We start from the raw sequence: 19,852 nt of genomic DNA, 5'->3' as shown, positions 1-19,852 counted from the left end.
TGGCCAGAGGCTCAACAGGAGATAGCAAATTACCTGCCGCTTTAAAAGAAGTTGGATGGCTACTCCAATTAATTTTATGTGTCAACTTGGCTAAACCATGGAAAGCCCAGATATTTGGTTATACTTTTTTCTGGATGTTTCTGTGAGGGTGGTTTTGGAGGAGATTCACATTTAAATTGTTAGACTAAGTAAAGCAGTTGAACTCATCCAATCAGTTGAAGGTTTAAACAGAACAAAAGGCTGGCCCTCCCAGAGTATGAGAGATTTCTGCCTGACAACCTTCAAACTGGGACCTTAGCTCTTCATGGTGTTTTATTGGGTTTTGTGTGGGGGGGGGGGGGGGAGGGGGGTGTTTGTGGGTTGTTATTTCGTTTTTATTTTTTGGTGAAAATATTTATATTTAGATTTAGCCAGCTGGTCACAGTTTAGATGGTCCCAATTTTGTTGGCAACATCCAAAGCATCACAGTCACGAGCCAGTCAAACATATGCCTTCTTTCCTCCATGGGGCTTGATCGGAGTGTTGACCTTGGCCATGTCAATGTCATAGAGCTTCTTCACAGCCTGTTTGATCTGGTGCTTGTTGGCCTTGACATCCACAATGAACACGAGAGTGTTGTTGTCTTCTATTTTCTTCACGGCTGACTCAGTAGTCAGGGGGAATTTGATGATGCCATAGTGGTCAAGCTTATTTCTCCTGGGGTCACGTCCAGAATATTTGGGATGCCTTCTTAGATAAAGTGTCTCTGAAGGAATGTAGGTGACAGGAAGATCTTTTTTTGTGTGACTGTGGATGCCTTCCAGGACTGCTTTCTTGGCCTTCAAAGCCTTTGCTTTGGCTTCAGCTTTGGGAGGGGCAGGGGCTTCCTTCTTTGCTTTCCGCACCATCTTCATGAAAGCCACTCTTCCTGGTTTTATGGAGGCTTCCAGCCTTTGGACTGGAATGGGCTTTACAGATTTTGGATTTGCTAGCTTCTATAATCTCATGAGCCAATTTCTTATCAGAAATCTCCTTGTATATACTACATACTATACATAGGCAGATATAAAATAAAGAGCCCTGGAGAACCCTAACACAACCATATATCCCAGTGTCCAGGACAGACTAGGTTTATGCCTGTGCTCCAACTATAAATATTAATAGCTCCCCTTTTCACTCACATACGCATCTAGGTTTTGTGGGTTTTTTAATTTCATTTTTGGTTTTTGTTTTGTTTTCACAAAGCAGGGAGAGATCGTGTTTGTCTGAAATGTGTTACAAAAAGGGACCAGTGTGGGCCCCCCCCCGGTGGGTCATCTGTTTGTTGAGGGCTGTCTTGAGCACAGCAAGAGGCAAACCCACTGGGGACTGGTGCTTCCCAGGTGTGGAAGCACCTGGGATGTCAGCGTGGACATACAATAGGGTTCACTGGCTGAGAAGAGGTGGTTGCTCACCTAGGCCAGGCTATTCCTTCCAGAGCCAGTGGAGGCCGGTGGGGGCCGGTGCCAGCATGGCCTGATTCATGCCCCCTTCCAGCTTTGCCCTGCCCCTCGGGCCTGTGGAGGATAAATTATCTGGGCATCCGTGGGAAGTCCTGGCTCTCGCAAGGTTTGTTCTGTGGGCACAGCAGTATCAAAATGTCCTTGTTTCTCTTAAGGTCAGTAGGTTACACCTTAAGTAACCTGGCAGCACTAGTAACCCCCGAGTAAGCCACAAGGGTGACAGGACGTGATACTTAAATAACCAGAAAAAGAAAACATATTAGGTCAAGGCAGGAGTTCTTGTTAAATTAACAAAATTCTCAAAATCATTTCTTTCTCAAAGTCAGACTAACCACAATGGTTTAATGAAAATGCTTCACCTCAGATAGATGGAAAAGCAAACTTTGTCTCACATTCACCTTTTCCTCCACACAAGTGGATCTAAAGTTCTAAAGCCTTAAGATATATTACCATTTAAGTTCCATCCTATAGGATTATATCTTCACACTTTGGTTCTTTTTCCAATTAATGGTCCATTTGTGAAATGCATATGTAGTTATTTCGGCTCTGTATGGCTCATTAGAGAGCCTTCTCAGTGATGGGTTTCATTCCCCTTGGTCTGATATGAATGAATTCATTAAGGACATACTATAAAATAACTAATAAAGTAAATTTTGAACATTTAAAAAGAAGTAATATAGCACAACTTACCTTCCTTAAAAAATAATTTAATCTGTTGTGGCTGTTTTAAAGATTTGAATTCAGGAGAAAATTCTTTACAAGTGGTTTTTATTATAACTTGGAACCTGACTCCTCATTCAAATGTGCATATTAATGTCTAATGCATATCAGAGTAACTCCTGTGGGAAGAATAAATGTGTTAGACTGTGCAAGTATAAAGAAGTAAGAATAAACATGAAAACTGGCAGAGGGTCAGATGGGAGGAACCTCCATTCTATTTATCCTTCCCTGAGTAATTTCCCAGTTTGCAAGAAACTATTGTCCCATTTAAATAGTAGAGCTGATCATGATTTAGTCTGACTTGTGGATAAAATCCTGTGTAAATGTGTTGCTCATTTGAATTGAATCAATTGAATCAATTGAAAAATTCAATCCTTTTTTACTTTTACTTTTCTGTTGTTTCAAGGAGGGGCCAGATTGCACTGATTAAAGAGGGATTTCTTTAGCAAAACTCTCCTACTTTAGACACACTGACAGTTTAATATTGAGAAAAAAAACCCAGGTTTTTCATTGGCAAGCAAAAATTAGTTTTTTTCCTCCTCTATTAACAAGAAGTTAACAGTAATTAACGGAAAAATATTAAATAAAAAAAGTAACTGCCATAAGTGCTACCTATACATATGAATTGGATAAGACACATGAAAAGCAAGCTTAGGTTGTTAGTTGACAAGTCGTGAGACTGCGCATTTGACCACCAGCGCTATCACTTACAGGTAAATAATTCAACTGTGTACCAAGACCTAGAGATGCCTTTCACTGCTTTAGACCATAAAACACGATTACCAAGGTGTCAATTGTAAGGCAAACTCCCTCAAATTCACATACGTGCTGTTAGATCAAGCTTCACATCAATCTAACATCTAAAATTCAAGTTCAAACCATATAGACAATAGGAAACAAAACCAGGCATATCATCTTAAAGTACAATGCTAACAAACTTTTGAAGAAATTACCATTTCCAACTTATATTTTACTGTCTTATTGCTACTGAGCTCAGATAGATATTTTTTAAATGAGTATTTCAGTATTGATGATAGGTTCTCTTGTTTTCATATTGCCAAATCACATGTAATTGAAAGAGAGACATGAGATATAGATGAAAAAGTCTATTATTCTTAGCTGAATACTATGATGGTTATGGAAGAATGTAATAACAAAATATAACAACATATTAGTAATTCCATGATTTTTATGAAATGTGCATCAAAACAGACTTCAAAAGGTCTAAAGTAGACCATAAATAAACAACATGAGATAGTTTTCAATTTGTTCAGGTGGGATTAGGTTTTTAATTGATAGGATGGTGAGTTATAAAGTTATAAAGAGTCATTTAAGGAGGGAGTTAAGTTGGCCATTTAAAAACATTGTCAGATTTTTTAATCTCTAAATTCGTGTGTGTTTTCTCTGTCTTACATTTCTCATCTCCTCTTTCAGCTATTTACAGCAAGGCATCCAGTCTTAAATAGTCTTGTGTGGCATGAATAAACTATACTCCTAGCAATGCATTACATAACTCTTGCACGGAAGCATATTTTAAAAATATTTAACATACTTACATTCTAAGTATTTATTATTATATTATTTACTTATAAATAAGTATTTATTATTATAAAATACTTACATTCTAAGTATATAATCGGCCAGCAAGAAGGCCGATTCATGGATGTAAGAATCAGGGACAGTTGATAAAGTGGGGTCACTCCTAATATTAGCCAACTGGGGCAAGATAGAATGCAATAGGGAAGGTCTTTGTTTAAAAGTAAAAATGCATACTAACTTGATACTTTGTTTATAGAAACAGGAACACAATGGCAAAAAGAAAAGAAAAATGATTGATGGCTTGGCTTTGGAGCTCACTGCAAAGGATTCCTCAAGTTGAGTAATCTCTCAAAGGAAAATCTATAAAATCAGCTAAAAAAATAGCTGAACTTACTCCAAGTATCAGTATTAAACAAGGCGGTACAAGTATAACATGGCTCTATTTACCACACCCGAGAAAGTCGCCAGGTGATTTAGTTCAAGTGTCTTACATAGAGGGATGTGGCTAGGGAGCAGAGCTTTCAACCCCCAAATTTTACTCACAAATGTTCTTGGGATTTGTAGTAAGCAACTGCAGTGGATGGGGAGTTGACAAAACAGTAAAATAAATAGGAACAAAGCAAGTCCTAGGGTAAGGGCAAGCATCTCTCTTGCTGGGCTAAAATAGCATAGGACCCTGAACTATGGGGAAGTGAGGTCCTCATGAGACACTGACAGAAAGAACTGCTAAGACTGATTCTAGTTAGAGAAAGCCCAGGAAGGTGCATGTAAGTTCAGCAGAGTTTGCAATGGCTCAGTTCCCGTGTGAAGCCAGGAAACCTAATAATGACTCTGCATTGATCATTTGTAGGTCCTTTTACTGGCTTTTCCCAGATTATCAGGCTTCTTCTTGGGAAACTTTTCTTGGGATCAGCTGTCAGAGATTATTCTTTTTGAAAACCCTCTCCTTTATATATTTTTGTCCTAAAACCATATACATATACACACACATAGAGAGAAAGATATTTTCCATATTATTTTCCATATTTCTATAAGCATCTATGGAGATATTTGCTTCTGCCAAAGACAGAAGACAACGTATCAAAGTCTTTGACCCATCAAATGACAAGTTTCGTCTTGTGTTTCATCTATTCTGCAAACCTACTTCTCCTTTCTCATTTCTGTGCAAACTCTTTTCTGTCTACTCATATCCTTTAAGAAATAGTGCTTATTGGCCCTTAAAATTCAGTATGAATGAAGGAAGATAAATTCCCTTTTGGCTTAATATTCAAATCCAACTAAGATGAAAAAATAGTTGTATTCCTCTAATGCAACAGAGAGAGAGAGGAAGAGAGAGAGAGAAATATGAACGTCGATAACCTGCCACATATTTACTCAACTCTCCATAGTGCCTACATGCAATAAATATTAAAACAATAGATAATATTCTATGTTTGAGAACCCAAACTTTGCTTCCCTGGGTTGTCATCCAGAACAGAACAGAGCCATGGTCTTCGTAGTACATTTCCAAAGTTAAATTCAGACTCCTGGGGGCGCCTGGGTGGCTCAGTCGGTTAAGCGGCCGACTTCGGCTCAGGTCATGATCTCGCGGTCCGTGAGTTCGAGCCCCACGTCGGGCTCTGTGCTGACAGCTCAGAGCCTGGAGCCTGTTTCAGATTCTGTGTCTCCATCTCTCTGACCCTCCCCTGCTCATGCTCTGTCTGTCTCTGTCTCAAAAATAAATAAACGTTAAAAAAAATTTTTTTTAAGAAAAAAAAAATTCAGACTCTTGTTGTTCATAGGTGAAAACATGTTTCTCTGTAAGTTTGCATATCTTTTATCTCCCTATCTACCTTGTAACCACAGTACCAAAGTGAATCACACTTAGGACAAAGCATTACAGTGTGACTTGGAGAGCCAAAAGTGTCCTTGAGTCCTCCACATAGAATGGCCGCAGTAGTGATAAGGATTTTTTAAACCTCCAAAGGGGGAATGAAACTCAGGAGCCTGAAGTATGGACTGCTAGAGTCCTATCAACCTGTGCTTTCATTTAGTACATCTGCCTCTCAGCCAACACCAAAGAGGTAACAGTAAGACAATTTATCAAAGCTCTTACCCATCAAATGCCAAGTTTTAGAAAGAGCTTTGTACCTCTTTGACAATTTTGCTCTAAATTTCTAAAACCATTTGTATGTCTCCCATGGGGAAGATAGGTCACTTACTTGATCCCTACTTTCAATGTTTCTGAGTTATCCAAGGCTTCTCAATTTTCTTAGACCTTCAGAGTTCTGTAACTCTGATGGTCCAATGGCCCTGTGCCCCTGTAGCTGCTGAAGCCAATTTGCTACCATATTCCATTTCTCCCATGACATCATCTTTGGTAAGTTTTCCTAAATGTAAAGCTCCATCATCTCACTGAGCTATACCAAAAATAAAAAGACTAAATAATAATAATAATTATTATTATTAATTAATTAATTTAAAGTAAACAAAGCTGTACCACTCTCCTGTCCCACCTACTTCATTCCCCCCGAATTTCAATATCCACTAGAAAAAGACTAGATTTGAAAACTCCCTGACCGAACTGGATCTATGAAACTCTTGGCCCACTGACAGTAGACTTCATCCCATCTCTTCTGCACCGTTGCTTTCCACTAACTCTCCTCCCTCACTTTGTCCACATTTGTTTACTGCATAAAACACATTTATTTTCATTAACAGTCTCTGCCCTCTAGAATTAGGCTCAGATAACTGCAAAGTAAAATTAAGATATATTCAACTTTTCAGAAACTATCAGCACTGCTCTCCTCTTTCACAAGAGATTGAGTGGAGAGTTTGGCAATATGAGGGTTATATACAATTAGGGCAGAAACACAGGTGTTGCCAAACATTAGTGCTACAAAATATCATTTTTTAACAGTATCACCTATAGCCCTAGAGTGATATTATTTCCTTGTAAGCAAACATTTTTTTCAGTTAATCCCATACCGGATCATACCTCTGTCAATGTTTGTAATAAAGGTGAGCAGTTTGTTTTTGGCCCCAGGACGTGCTATAAGAAATAAAATGTGCAACCTCCACTGTGCCTTAGGGAAGCATTTAGACATCTGTACATTTTACATAGTCTTTCCTGTGTTGCTATAGAAAGTATCACCTTGTCTTCTTCTTTGGTAGCTCTGGGGTAATATACAAAGCTGGTTTTAAGTTATGAAATGCCAACTGGAGACCTCTCAAAGTGTTCTCAAATATAATTCAGTTCTTTGGAAATAGCGATTATCAGTTCTTCCAAAATGTGATTTAATTACGTACTTACATAAAATGTCATCATCCTAGTACACTTGACATTTTTAACACATATTCTATTCCTGTCATCTATATCAATGACAAATGACAGAATAAAGGCATACTTAAAAATTATATCATCTGAGACATTTTATATAATTATGGGCAATTAGAATTTGTAAAACATTTAAATGAATTTAGCTTTTCTTTCAGAGCCCAGTAAGCTGATAACAAAGCTAAAGCAAGCACTGAACACTCAATCTATCAATCAAAAGGCGTGGTGAGGAGAAGCAGGCACTAGACTGAGTCACGGCACTGCCACTACGTCATCCTCCTCAAGATTATTTCTTCATCAGCAAGACTGGAGGGCTAAATTAGAAGCTTTCTGATTCATAACCTCTTAATATTTACTGGGTATCCATGTGTCCAGAACTTACTAGATGCTATGAGGAGTCCAGACACCACTCTCATCTCGAGTTGCTTATAGTCTGTTTTTGTAAGAAAGAAGAAAAACAATAAAGGGCAATTCATAAACAATTACCAGAGTATTTACTGTATGATGGATGGTAGCTGACCAGTTATCGGAACTTGAAAAAGGAGACAGAGAAGCAGTGGAAGCTTAAGAACATCCAGATTCTCTTCAGGTTAACCACAGCCTACTTTTCTTAGAAAACCCACTAGTAGATGAAATTACATCCAATTTGATATATATTTATTGCATATTTTCCACATGGCTAGTTAACAACTTATTTCAACATATGATTTTCCATCCTACTGAATTTCATCACTGTCAGTACTTCTAAACTTTGAATCTCAGGCTCTTTGGAGCCGTTCTTTAGACCTCTCTCCGGTGGTCTGGGCAGTCACTCAAGGTTACCCAGCAACAGAGTGGTGGAGGAGAGTTGGGATGCAGTTTCCTGAGTCTTGGTTGAATTCTCCCCTAGGCCTGTGGCCTCTATTACAACAGCCTCCCAGGTGAGCTCCCTCTCAGCAGTGTTTCCTGCATATCCTGCCACAATAAACCTCCTCAAATCAACTCCTCTCCCACAGATCCCATCAGACTGTACCAAGCAGCCTACACAGTGAAGAACCTTAGAAATCATCTGATCCTATTCCTTTCCACCACGCACAGACACAGCCAGTAGCAGGTGCAGAATGACAGGCTCCAGTGCTGGGAAGTGATTACTTAGTGTACTGACACTGGTGGGACTTCATTGCAAATTGGGACTTTTTCCACAATCAACCAACATAAATTCCCTCATTTATGAAATCGAAACATAATTCCTATCTTACAGGTTGTCATGCAAACTAAATCAGACAACATCTGTGCCTGGTATATAATAAGTGTTTAATATGATATTAGCCATATCTTTTTATTCTGTATTTTGATGCTTTGGCATCTGAGACCTTGCTGACCTGGGAGGGGCTGCCCCTCCCAGGGTGAGCTAATTCCCACAGGTAGCAACTACTTGCCTGTAAGGGCACCTTTCAGATGCAAACACAGTACACACCCCACAAATCTAACCACTTTCCTTATCAGCTTTTCACATTTCAGGTCACTTTTCACTACCTGCTAGAGCCAAATACCAATGTATTAGGGAGAACCTCTACGCCCCAAAGCCTGCTGACATCCAACTAACCAATCCTAAGGCTGCTTATCTTGCCTTACTCATCCCTTCCCACAATAAAGGATCTTGTCCATATTTTCCTCTTACTCCCTCTGAGTTCTGACCAACACTGGTACTTCCCCATGTGACTCCGTGTTGTATGCCATGTCTCCCATTTCTAAGCATCTATGACTACAATACACTGCTTCCTTTATGACAGTCACTTTCGTACCTGCATGTGTTACCATACCTGATTAAAACAAATCCCAGCTACCCTTAAAACAAATGCATGTTTGTTTTCCCTTTTCTGAGCCTTTCCAAGTAATGGTATGTCTTATCCTGAAACTTCAGCATTCCCCAACTGTGACTCCTGGAATTCTCTCTTGCCCTAGTAAATTGATGACTGATATATATTATGCTTTATGTACCTGTGGCCTGGCTATCTTCCCTGTCCCTCTTTCAATACATACATTCAACCTCAGGGACAGTTTGCCACATCTCAAGTCCTTTCTCTCTTTGATCTGATGTTCTGGCCTATCTTCTAGTTTTTCCCTGTGCAGTTTTCTTTCCTTAGAATAACCAAAACTTGGTTTCAGTCACAAGTCTAGAAGCTTTATCTGTGTAGGTGCTCCAAAACTCTCATTGTACCAAATCTAAACCTTTTAACACATCCAAAAATGAAAGGCAGACATGTGTTAAGAGTAAGAACAATGAATTGAAAAAAATTTAATTTGCAAAACTGACTCAGACTATCTGCAGTTCTCGGAAAAATTGCTTAGCCTCTCTGAGACTCAATTTTTCACTTGTAAAAGTGCAGATAATAATAGTATCCACATCATAGGGTGGGTATAAAAATTAAATGAGATAATATATGTAAAGTGCCTGATATGTAATATGTCCTAAAAATAGTAATTATTATTGCTGTGATTGTAATTGTGGTTGTTATGATGATAATGTCACTAGTAGTGGTTATTATAAAAATAAGACAATCTCTGAAAACAAACTTTGGAACCACATTTAAAATGTTCCTGTCACTTTGGAAAAGTGTGGCTTAATATCTGGTTTTAAAGTAAAATTATATTTTGGGGCGCTTAGGTGGCTCAGTCGGTTGAGTAGCCGACTTCAGCTCATGTCATGATCTCAAGGCTTGTGAGTTCGAGCCTTATGTCAGGCTCTGTGCAGACAGCTCAGAGCCTGGAGCCTGCTTCAGATTCTGTGTCTCCGCCTCTCTCTGTCCCTCCCCCACCTCCTCCCCCCCCCAGAAATAAACATTAAAAAATTTAAAAAATAATAAAATAAATTCTATTTTTGCATATCTCCATTTCTATTTAAAAATAAATCTAACTATTTAAATATCTATGATGCAGGGGCAATTCTTATTGGCTTAAACTTATTTATTAAAGGAATAAGTATCCAAGCATTGGATGAATGAGTGTGTATTTGCTTAAAAAATATCTACCTCCAAATATGTAAAAGAAAAATAGGGGCACGTGTGTGGCTCAGTTGGTTAAGCATCCGACTTCAGCTCAGGTCATGATCTCGCAGTTCATGAGTTCAAGCCCTGCATCGGGCTCTGTGCTGACAGCTTAGAGCCTGGAGCCTGCTTCGAATTCTGTGCCTCCCTCTCCCTCTGCTCCTCCCCTGCTCATGCTCTGTCTCTCTCTCTCTCTCCTTCAAAAATAAATAAAAACATTAAAAAAAATTTTAAAGAAAAATACTGTGTTCACTTGTATAACTCTGCATAGGTCATCTTTTTTTATGCATTGTCATTTGATCCTTACAAAAATCTAGTAATATAGGAGTAAAAGGAGTATTGTGGACATAAAAACACCATTATCATCATTTTACACATGAAGAAACTGAGGGAGGGAAAAGTAATTTGAAATTAGTAGAATGCCTAACTTCATATATAAATGATTTTCATAATAACTCTGACTACTCCAGTGAAATGACTTTTGTGAAGGATGCTTAATACCTCCAAATTACCAAATCCATTAGTCAAGTCTATGTCTTTATCTTACTAAAATATTTGACAACACTGAACACATCTCCCTTCTGAAATATTTTCTTCATTTAGTTTCTTTAATGCTAAATTACCTAATTTTCGTCCCGACTTTGGCCTGCTCCTTCTTGGTCTCTTTTTGCTGGATGTATCTCCTATTCCTGACTTTAAAATTATGGAGTAGCTCAGAACCTTCTCTTCTCTTTCTGTAATTTCCCTTTACATGAGTCCTACTGTTTTAAACATCATCTAAATGTTGGTGATGCCCAGGTTTATACTGTAGCACCTGCCCTGAATCCCAGGAGCTCAGGAGCTCAGGAATCAGACATTTACTACTTATAGTACCTCTCCATGAATATTTTACACTCAAAACTTAACTTATCTAAAACAAATATATTTAATTTCTGACCCCAGTTCTAATGCAATCTCCTCTCCCAATCTTCTCATGTCTAAAATGGTTCTCATCATCCAGTCTATATCTGAAATAGATTAATTTTTCCTAACCTCACAGAAACAATCCTTTGGAAAATCTTGCCTGCTCAAACTGCAAAGTGTATCTTCAGTCTATAACTTTTTTCCACAGCTGCCTCTCAAGTTCAAGTTTCACTATTTCTTACTTGAACTACCAAAATAACTTTTTTTTTTTTTGGGACAGAGAGAGACAGAGCATGAACGGGGGAGGGGCATAGAGAGAGGGAGACACAGAATCGGAAACAGGCTCCAGACTCCGAGCCATCAGCCCAGAGCCTGACGCGGGGCTCGAACTCACGGACCGCGAGATCGTGACCTGGCTGAAGTCGGACGCTTAACCGACTGCGCCACCCAGGCGCCCCCCAAAATAACTTTTTAAGTGGTGTCCCAGCTTCTATTTTTGCTTTCCCACATTCCATTTCCTACAAAACAGCTAAAATAATTATTATAAAACATACATAAATTATATATCACTTTTCTGTTTAAAACCTTAAAGACACCCCATTATTGACAGAATAAAACTGAGCTCAGTATCATGGCCAAAGCCCCCACATAATCAGTTTCTCGTTTACCTTCCTGATCACTTTGGCACAATATTCCTTTTCATTTACAACATTCCAACCATAGTGGACATGTTTCTCTGTTCCTTGATCTTGTCAAGAATCTTCCCACCTCAGACCACTTTTTTTATAGTGTTCCCCAGCCTGGAATGCTATCCTATCACATTTTCAAATGGTTAGGGCCCTCTCATCTTTCAAGTCTTTGTTCAAGTATATACCCAGGGGTGCCTGGGCAACTCAGTCAGTTAAACATCTGGCACCTGATTTCAGCTCAGGTCATGATCTTGCAGTGCAATTCGTGAGATGGAGCCCCACCATGTTGGGCTTTGTGCTGTGACAGAGCCTGCTTGGGATTCTCTCTCTGTCTCTCCCTGCCTCTGCCCCACTCACTCATGTGCTTTCTCTCTAAATAAATAAATAAACAAAATAAATAAATAAATACATAAACATTTAAAACAAATACACACACAAACACACACATACCCAGGACCTACTAAGAGCTCAAATAATGTGACCGAATCAGTGGAACGAATGAAATGTCATCCCCTGAGAGAGACCTTCCCTGAGTATCTGAAGTGTGCTCATCTAAGTACCCATCTCAGTCACTCTCTGGCATACCATGTTTTATTTTTCTCATAGAACTGATCTCTCTCTCGAGTTATTTATTTTTGCACCTCCTGTTGATTAGCTGCGTATGCCACCAGAACAACGAGTCATGAGAACAGGAATCTTACCTTTCTTACACTCCCCTGAATCTCATGCCTAGAACAGTGACTAGCTTAGAGTAAGATCGGAATGACAGACATTCTGATGAATGAATAAAAAGCGAATGAATAAATGAGTGGTCTCCGTTTTACACATGAAGAAAATGAGACTTGGAGAAAGTAAATAAGTTTTCTAAGATCATCAAGGTCATATGAACTAGTGGCCCAACAAAAATTCCAAGGTGTAACTGACTCAAATTCCTTTCTTTTTTCAATATGCCATGGTAGGTGGCAATTTGAGATCCAGACAAGTTGTATAGCATCATTTCTCCCTGCTTCTTCACATTAAGTTTAAGTTCTGGAAATAATATAAAAGGCAATCAGAGAAAAACTCTGGAAGGTGAGGGGCGCCCAGGTGGTTCAGTCAGTTAAGCGTCTGACTTTGGCTCAGGTCATGATCTCACGGTTCACAGGTTCAAGCCATGCCTCGGGCTCTGTGCTAATGGCTTGGAGCCTGGAGCCTGCTTTAGATTCTGTGTCTCCCTCTCTCTTTGCCTCTCTCCCTCCCCTGCTGGCAATGCTGGCATGCTCTATCTTTAAAAAAAAAAAACAAAAAAAACAACAAACCTCTGGAAGGTGAAAGAGGAAGGCAAACTGGTTGCAATCTCAGGACTAGAAAAAGAATTCAAGAGGAGGGCAATTTACATGCACTCTCTTCCCAACCTAGCAATAGGAGACAGCCAAGAGAGGCTCTTTTCTTCTGCCAATGAAATGGGAGTCCTTCTGATAATACCAGCCAGTTGTAAGGGGAGGTGGACAGGGAATCTCACTAACAAAAAGCTGCCAAGGGAAGTGCTGTACTTCCTTGCACAACCTAAGACGCTTACCAAGAGACACAGTGCAGCTAAGCAACACTGGCAAGAGGGATCCTGCCACAACCCCACCTGGCCCAGGAATCCTAAGTCCCTATGGGCTGAGACTCTCCCACCCCCACCCAGAGACATCTGCTTCCCAACCTTGGGAAATGGCTTTTGCCTCACTTAGGCAGCACCGGCAAGGACCAATAACAACCACATCAGTTCCTAATAAACCAAATGGACCAAAATAACACTGCAAATACTCTGAAAATTAAACTACAGCCCAAAACTATAAGCCAGGACCTAGGTACTAAACATCAGGTATCAGTTTGTTAAATATAAGATTCAAATAATATCCAGACTCTCCTCTCATAATAGATGGAATGTCCAGGATTATATAAGAAAGATCACTCCCCATGCCAAGGATAAAGAAATAACAACTTGCATGAGAAAGAACAATCAACTGATGTTGACAAGATGGTTCAGGTAATGAAATTACTGAAAAGGATTTTAAGGCAGTCATTATAAAAATGCTTCAATAATAAATGACAAATTGTCTTCAAACAAATGGAAAAAATAGACAATTTCAGAAAAGAAATGGAAATAATAAAAATTAACTAAATGGAAATCATAGAACTGAAAAATGTCATAGGAAAAATAAACCTGATGGATGTTCCCAATAGTAGCGGAGATAACGGAGAACTGAATCAGTGAACTTAAGGAAAGATCAATAGAATTTACTCAGTATAAAAAAAGAGAGAGAGAGAGAGAGAAAATCACCTGGAAAAAAAATTAACAGAGACTGTAGGTATATAACAAAAAGTTCTAACATTCATGTCATCAGAGCCCCAGAAGGCAAGGAGAATGAGAGTGGGACTGAAAAGGTTATTCACAGAAATAATGAGTGAAAGCATCCCAAATTTAGCAAAAGACACAAACCTACAGATCCAAGAAACTAAGTGAACTGTAAAAACCCTGGGGCACCTGGATGACTCAGTAGGTTAAGCATCGGACTCTTGATCTCGGCTCAGATCATGATCTCACAGTTCATGATTTCAGACCACAAGTCTGGCTCTGCACTGACAGCACTGAGCCTGCTTGGGATTCTGTCTCTCCCTTTCTCTGCCCCTCCCTTGCTTGCGTGTGTGTGCATGTGTGTGTACATGTCCTCTCTCTCTCCCTCTCTTTCAAATAAACTTAAAAAAAACACAAAGAAATCCTTGGCAAGACCCATCATAATTAAGTTTCTGAAAATTAACACAAAATGAAAACCTTGAGGGCAGTCAGAGAAGTGATGCATTACTTACAGGAGAATACTCAAACTAATGACAATGGTCTCTCTCATATGAAACTCTACAGATCAGAAGGAAGTAGCTAAATTTCAATATTATGCTTTCTCTGCAACAAATAGGAAGAATCATTAGCTATCATTGGATATACAGATAAATGTCTGGTGCTACTCACCTAGAAGCAAATTAGATCAAGCTGCAAAATGTGAGAAACAGCTCTGTGCAAATCAATGCCTGAAGTTCCACTGGAGGCATTTCTTTGAGGAGTCTCCTGGGTCTTCTCTAAGTGAATTTCTTATTTAATACATAGCCTACATAATAAATCCTAAGAAGGTTTTCTAAATTTCAGAAAATCTATCCAAACATTTTCACTATATGCAGTAGGCATCAGAGAGAAACTTAATTTTATTTGTATAGATCAGTCAGGATAGCAATGCTAGCTTGGTGTTTCATGCATTTCACAGATGCATGCTCAATTTCCTATGTCGTACTAAAATCCTAAGTTTAGTCTCACCATGCACTGCCTCTGAAAAGGGATAGTCATGCTAGAAATGTACACAGTATTTCTTTTTGTGGATACATATCAAATAGAGTTTTCAGACTTCCTTATAAGATTAGAAACCGCAATGAAAGGCTGCTCGGTATTTAAATGATAGGGAGCTACTATTAAAGACTATGGGGGGAAATGGGATTGCTAATTGTAGCTTCTTTAAAAGTAACTGCCATTATGTGGCCTTGGCATTCATTTTATTTAAAATATGCTTGTTTTATATATACAAAACTCTTTTGATATGATTATTAGGCAGTTAATAAGTCTTTTGAGAACTAAAGGCAGTCTTTTAAATGTCCAGGATATTCCAGCTTTGCCCCTGATAGTATATCCTCAATGAAATGTAACTCGAAAATGGATTTTCTTATCATCCATGAAAAAGTATAAACTTAATCTAGTTTCAATTTCTTTATCTCAATACCCTTTTAATTGGCACTTTGCCTCACCTAATGAAAAAACATCCTCTCTACAATCACAACTATTAGAATCTTATTTTGGCCTTGTCAAGACTAACTGACAGCAAGTTGAGGCTTAAACACTGATAGTTGAAAATCTTCTAATCCAAAAGCCAGTAAAAATCTTCAGTATCCTGACTGAATATATATCTATTATTCTTTATACCTTACTTCAAGAGGATTTAAAATGACAGATAACAAGATTCAAGACAGCCTTAATGCACTTTAATTCTAGCTTGAAAAGTCTTAGGTACTGTGATTTTTTTTTCCCTCTAAAATATATTTAAATGTAGAAAAGGAGCTAAAGGTAAGTTATACAGACTTCTTAAAGCATACCATTTACTGCCCTTTAAAAAATAATTCAATTTGTCCACCATCCGTGGAAAAAAAAAATGTATTAGCCCAAAGCTACGACTGAGCATATCAAAATTCCAGACCTCAAAGAATATATACTCAAAATATGGAGCATATCCACTGGGATATAGCTGATTAGAACTCTCCATTAGCAGCAAAAGCAAAGTAAATCCACAAACAAGTGAGCCTACAACCTTCTGAAACACCCAATCCTATTTTGTTAAAGAGCATAAAATCATGATGCTGGTAGTGAAATCAGAGTTCTGCTGGTAGAGAATATACTAAACAGCACATAACTCACCTAAATGATACAATACCATAGTTCTATTACAAACCACAGTATATACAAGGGTGGGAAAATGCTTATGCTCTTTTGCTAAGAAAAAACAAAATATGAAACAGTACTTTTAGCAGCATCCAGATTTTTAATATATCTCTTATGCTCATTCATTGCTTTGTATTAACACGATTCAAGTAAACATACATATAAACCTGGAGTGTGAGTCACAGCAGAGTTTTCATCAGTTTATCCAAATGACCAGTGGTCACATTTTGCTGAGTTCATCATAGTATATTTTGCCTCTAGTGATGACTTTCGTTTAGTATACTCAAAAGACAGAATTTACAAGGGACATCACCAAGAGGGATGAATGTCCTTTGATGGATGAATGGATTTTGAAATGTGGTTTATATGTACACACACACACACACACACACACACACACACACACACACCGGAGTATTATTCAGCCATAAAAAAGAAGGAAACTCTGCTGTATCTGACAATGTGGACAGACCTTGAGGGCATTACAAAGTGAAACAAGTAGAAGGAATAGGAGACCACAGCCTCTATTCCCCCAACAAAGATCAAGAATTAAACAGCTATCCATGAACAAGACTATCTCTGCAAAAGTTCTAGAGACCACTTAAGAAATATTGGCAACACACTGGAACAAAACATGTGAGAATAACCACACAAAGAGCAAAGGAAGACAGCTGCCTTTTGCCTGTACCATCCCATCTCCCTCGCCAGTACTGCTCAGCACCAAGATGGAACTCCTGAGCTAGAAAAATTCCCTCCTGGGAAAGGAGGAGAAGAAAGAGCGTCTAGCTTCCCCAGCCTTTCAGGGCACTGCATGAAAATCCCTCTTCTGTTTCACTCACCCAGAGACCTACAAAGCTGAGTTACATAGAAATGACCAAGAACAAGGAAGACAAACCAGGGCTATCAATAGCAACCACACCGCTGGAGAAACTGGGCTTCCCATTGGCCTGCTCTGGAGACAAACCCAGCTGCTTTTGCCAGTGAAGAAGGCAATGGATGGCTCAGCAGCCGCCCCTGGCCTCCACTGCCCTGTGAGCAGAGCAAGACCCAGCGGCCACAGCACTGCACACGGCCAGCCAGGTGCACTGTTGGTGGGAATGTAAACTGGTGCAGCCACTAGGAAAAACAGTATGGAAGTTCCTCAGAAAATTAAAACTAGAACTACCATATGATCCAGACCCCCCATTCTGGGTATATATCTGAAGATGATAAAATCACTACCTCAAAGCATTATCTGGATTCCCATGTTCAGTGCAGCATTATTCACAATAGACAAGACATGGAAACAACTTAAGTGTCCTCTGATGGGTGAATGGATTTTAATGAATTTTAAAATGTGATACACGGTGGGGAGGGAAGATGGCGGCGTAGGAGGACGCTGGGCTCACCGCCCGTCCTGCTGATCACTTAGATTACACCTACACCTGCCTAAAGAACCCAGAAAACCGCCAGAGAATTAGCAGAACGGAGTCTCCGGAGCCAAGCGCAGACGAGAGGCCCACGGAAGAGGGTAGGAAGGGCGGCGAGGCGGTGCGCGCTCCACGGACTGGCGGGAGGGAGCCGGGGCAGAGGGGGGGCTCGCCGGCCAAGCAGAGCCCCCAAGTCGCGCTGGCAAAAGCGGAGGGGCCGGACGGAGTGTGTTCCGACAGCAAGCGCGACTTAGCGTCTGGGAGGTCATAAGTTAACAGCTCTGCTCAGAAAGCGGGAAGGCTGGAGGACAAAGGGAGGGAGAGCTGCTGAGCCCCCGGACGGCAGAGCTCAGCTTGGCGGGGAACAAAGGCGCTCGCCAGCGCCATCTCCCCCGCCCATCCCCCAGCCAAAATCCCAAAGAGAACCAGTTCCTGCCAGGGAACTTGCTCGCTCCACACAAACACCCAACTCTGTGCTTCTGCGGAGCCAAACCTCCGGCAGCGGATCTGACTCCCTCCCACTGCCACAGGGCCCCTCCTGAAGTGGATCACCTAAGGAGAAGCGAGCTAAGCCTGCCCCTCCCGCCCCCGTGCACCTTGCCTACCCACCCCAGCTAATATACCAGCTCCCCAGCACCACAAGCCTGGCAGTGTGCAAGTAGCCCAGACGGGCCACGCCACCCCACAGTGAATCCCGCCCCTAGGAGAGGGGAAGAGAAGGCACACACCAGTCTGACTGTCGCTCCAGTGGTGGGCTGGGGGCAGACATCAGGTCTGACTGCGGCCCCGCCCACCAACTCCAGTTATACACCACAGCACAGAGGAAGTGCCCTGCAGGTCCTCACCGCTCCAGGGACTATCCAAAATGACCAAACGGAAGAATTCCCCTCAGAAGAATCTCCAGGAAATAACAACAGCTAATGAACTGATCAAAAAGGATTTAAATAATATAACAGAAAGTGAATTTAGAATAATAGTCATAAAATTAATTGCTGGGCTTGAAAACAGTATACAGGACAGCAGAGAATCTCTTGCCACAGAGATCAAGGGACTAAGGAACAGTCATGAGGAGCTGAAAAACGCTTTAAACGAAATGCAAAACAAAATGGAAACCACGACGGCTCGGATTGAAGAGGCAGAGGAGAGAATAGGTGAACTAGAAGATAAAGTTATGGAGAAAGAGGAAGCTGAAAGAAAGAGAGATAAAAAAATCCAGGAGTATGAGGGGAAAATTAGAGAACTAAGTGATACACTAAAAAGAAATAATATACGCATAATTGGTATCCCAGAGGAGGAAGAGAGAGGGAAAGGTGCTGAAGGGGTACTTGAAGAAATTATAGCTGAGAACTTCCCTGAACTGGGGAAGGAAAAAGGCATTGAAATCCAAGAGGCACAGAGAACTCCCTTCAGACGTAACTTGAATCGATCTTCTGCACGACATATCATAGTGAAACTGGCAAAATACAAGGATAAAGAGAAAATTCTGAAAGCAGCAAGGGATAAACGTGCCCTCACATATAAAGGGAGACCTATAAGACTCGTGACTGATCTCTCCTTTGAAACTTGGCAGGCCAGAAAGGCTTGGCACGGTATCTTCAGTGTGCTAAACAGAAAAAATATGCAGCCGAGAATCCTTTATCCAGCAAGTCTGTCATTTAGAATAGAAGGAGAGATAAAGGTCTTCCCAAACAAACAAAAACTGAAGGAATTTGTCACCACGAAACCAGCCCTACAAGAGATCCTAAGGGGGATCCTGTGAGACAAAGTACCAGAGACATCACTACAAGCATAAAATGTACAGACATCACAATGACTCTAAACCCGTATCTTTCTATAATAACACTGAATGTAAATGGATTAAATGCGCCAACCAAAAGACATAGGGTATCAGAATGGATAAAAAAACAAGACCCATCTATTTGCTGTCTACAAGAGACTCATTTGAGATCTGAGGACACCTTTAGATTGAGAGTGAGGGGATGGAGAACTATTTATCATGCTACTGGAAGCCAAAAGAAAGCTGGAGTAGCCATACTTATATCAGACAAACTAGACTTTAAATTAAAGGCTGTAACAAGAGATGAAGAAGGGCATTATATAATAATTACAAGGTCTATCCATCAGGAAGAGCTAACAATTATAAATGTCTATGCGCCGAATACCGGAGCCCCCAGATATATAAAACAATTACTCATAAACATAAGCAACCTTATTGATAAGAATGTGGTCATTGCAGGGGACTTTAACACCCCACTTACAGAAATGGAT

General features: G+C 40.1%; 1 protein-coding gene across 1 annotated transcript; it reads right to left on the bottom strand.

Moving 5' to 3' along the window:
* Positions 1 to 334: 334 nt before the first annotated feature.
* LOC131495142 (large ribosomal subunit protein uL23-like) lies at positions 335 to 2,161 on the bottom strand. Its single transcript, XM_058699957.1, has one exon. The coding sequence runs from the start codon at positions 891 to 893 to the stop codon at positions 480 to 482; it is 414 nt and encodes a 137-aa protein (XP_058555940.1). The 5' UTR covers positions 894 to 2,161; the 3' UTR covers positions 335 to 479.
* Between the last annotated feature and the right edge of the window lie 17,691 nt (positions 2,162 to 19,852).

Source organism: Neofelis nebulosa, chromosome 14 (genome assembly GCF_028018385.1).
Source record: "Neofelis nebulosa isolate mNeoNeb1 chromosome 14, mNeoNeb1.pri, whole genome shotgun sequence".
Lineage (NCBI taxonomy): Eukaryota > Metazoa > Chordata > Mammalia > Carnivora > Felidae > Neofelis > Neofelis nebulosa.
This window is presented reverse-complemented; position numbering and strand designations above follow the sequence as displayed.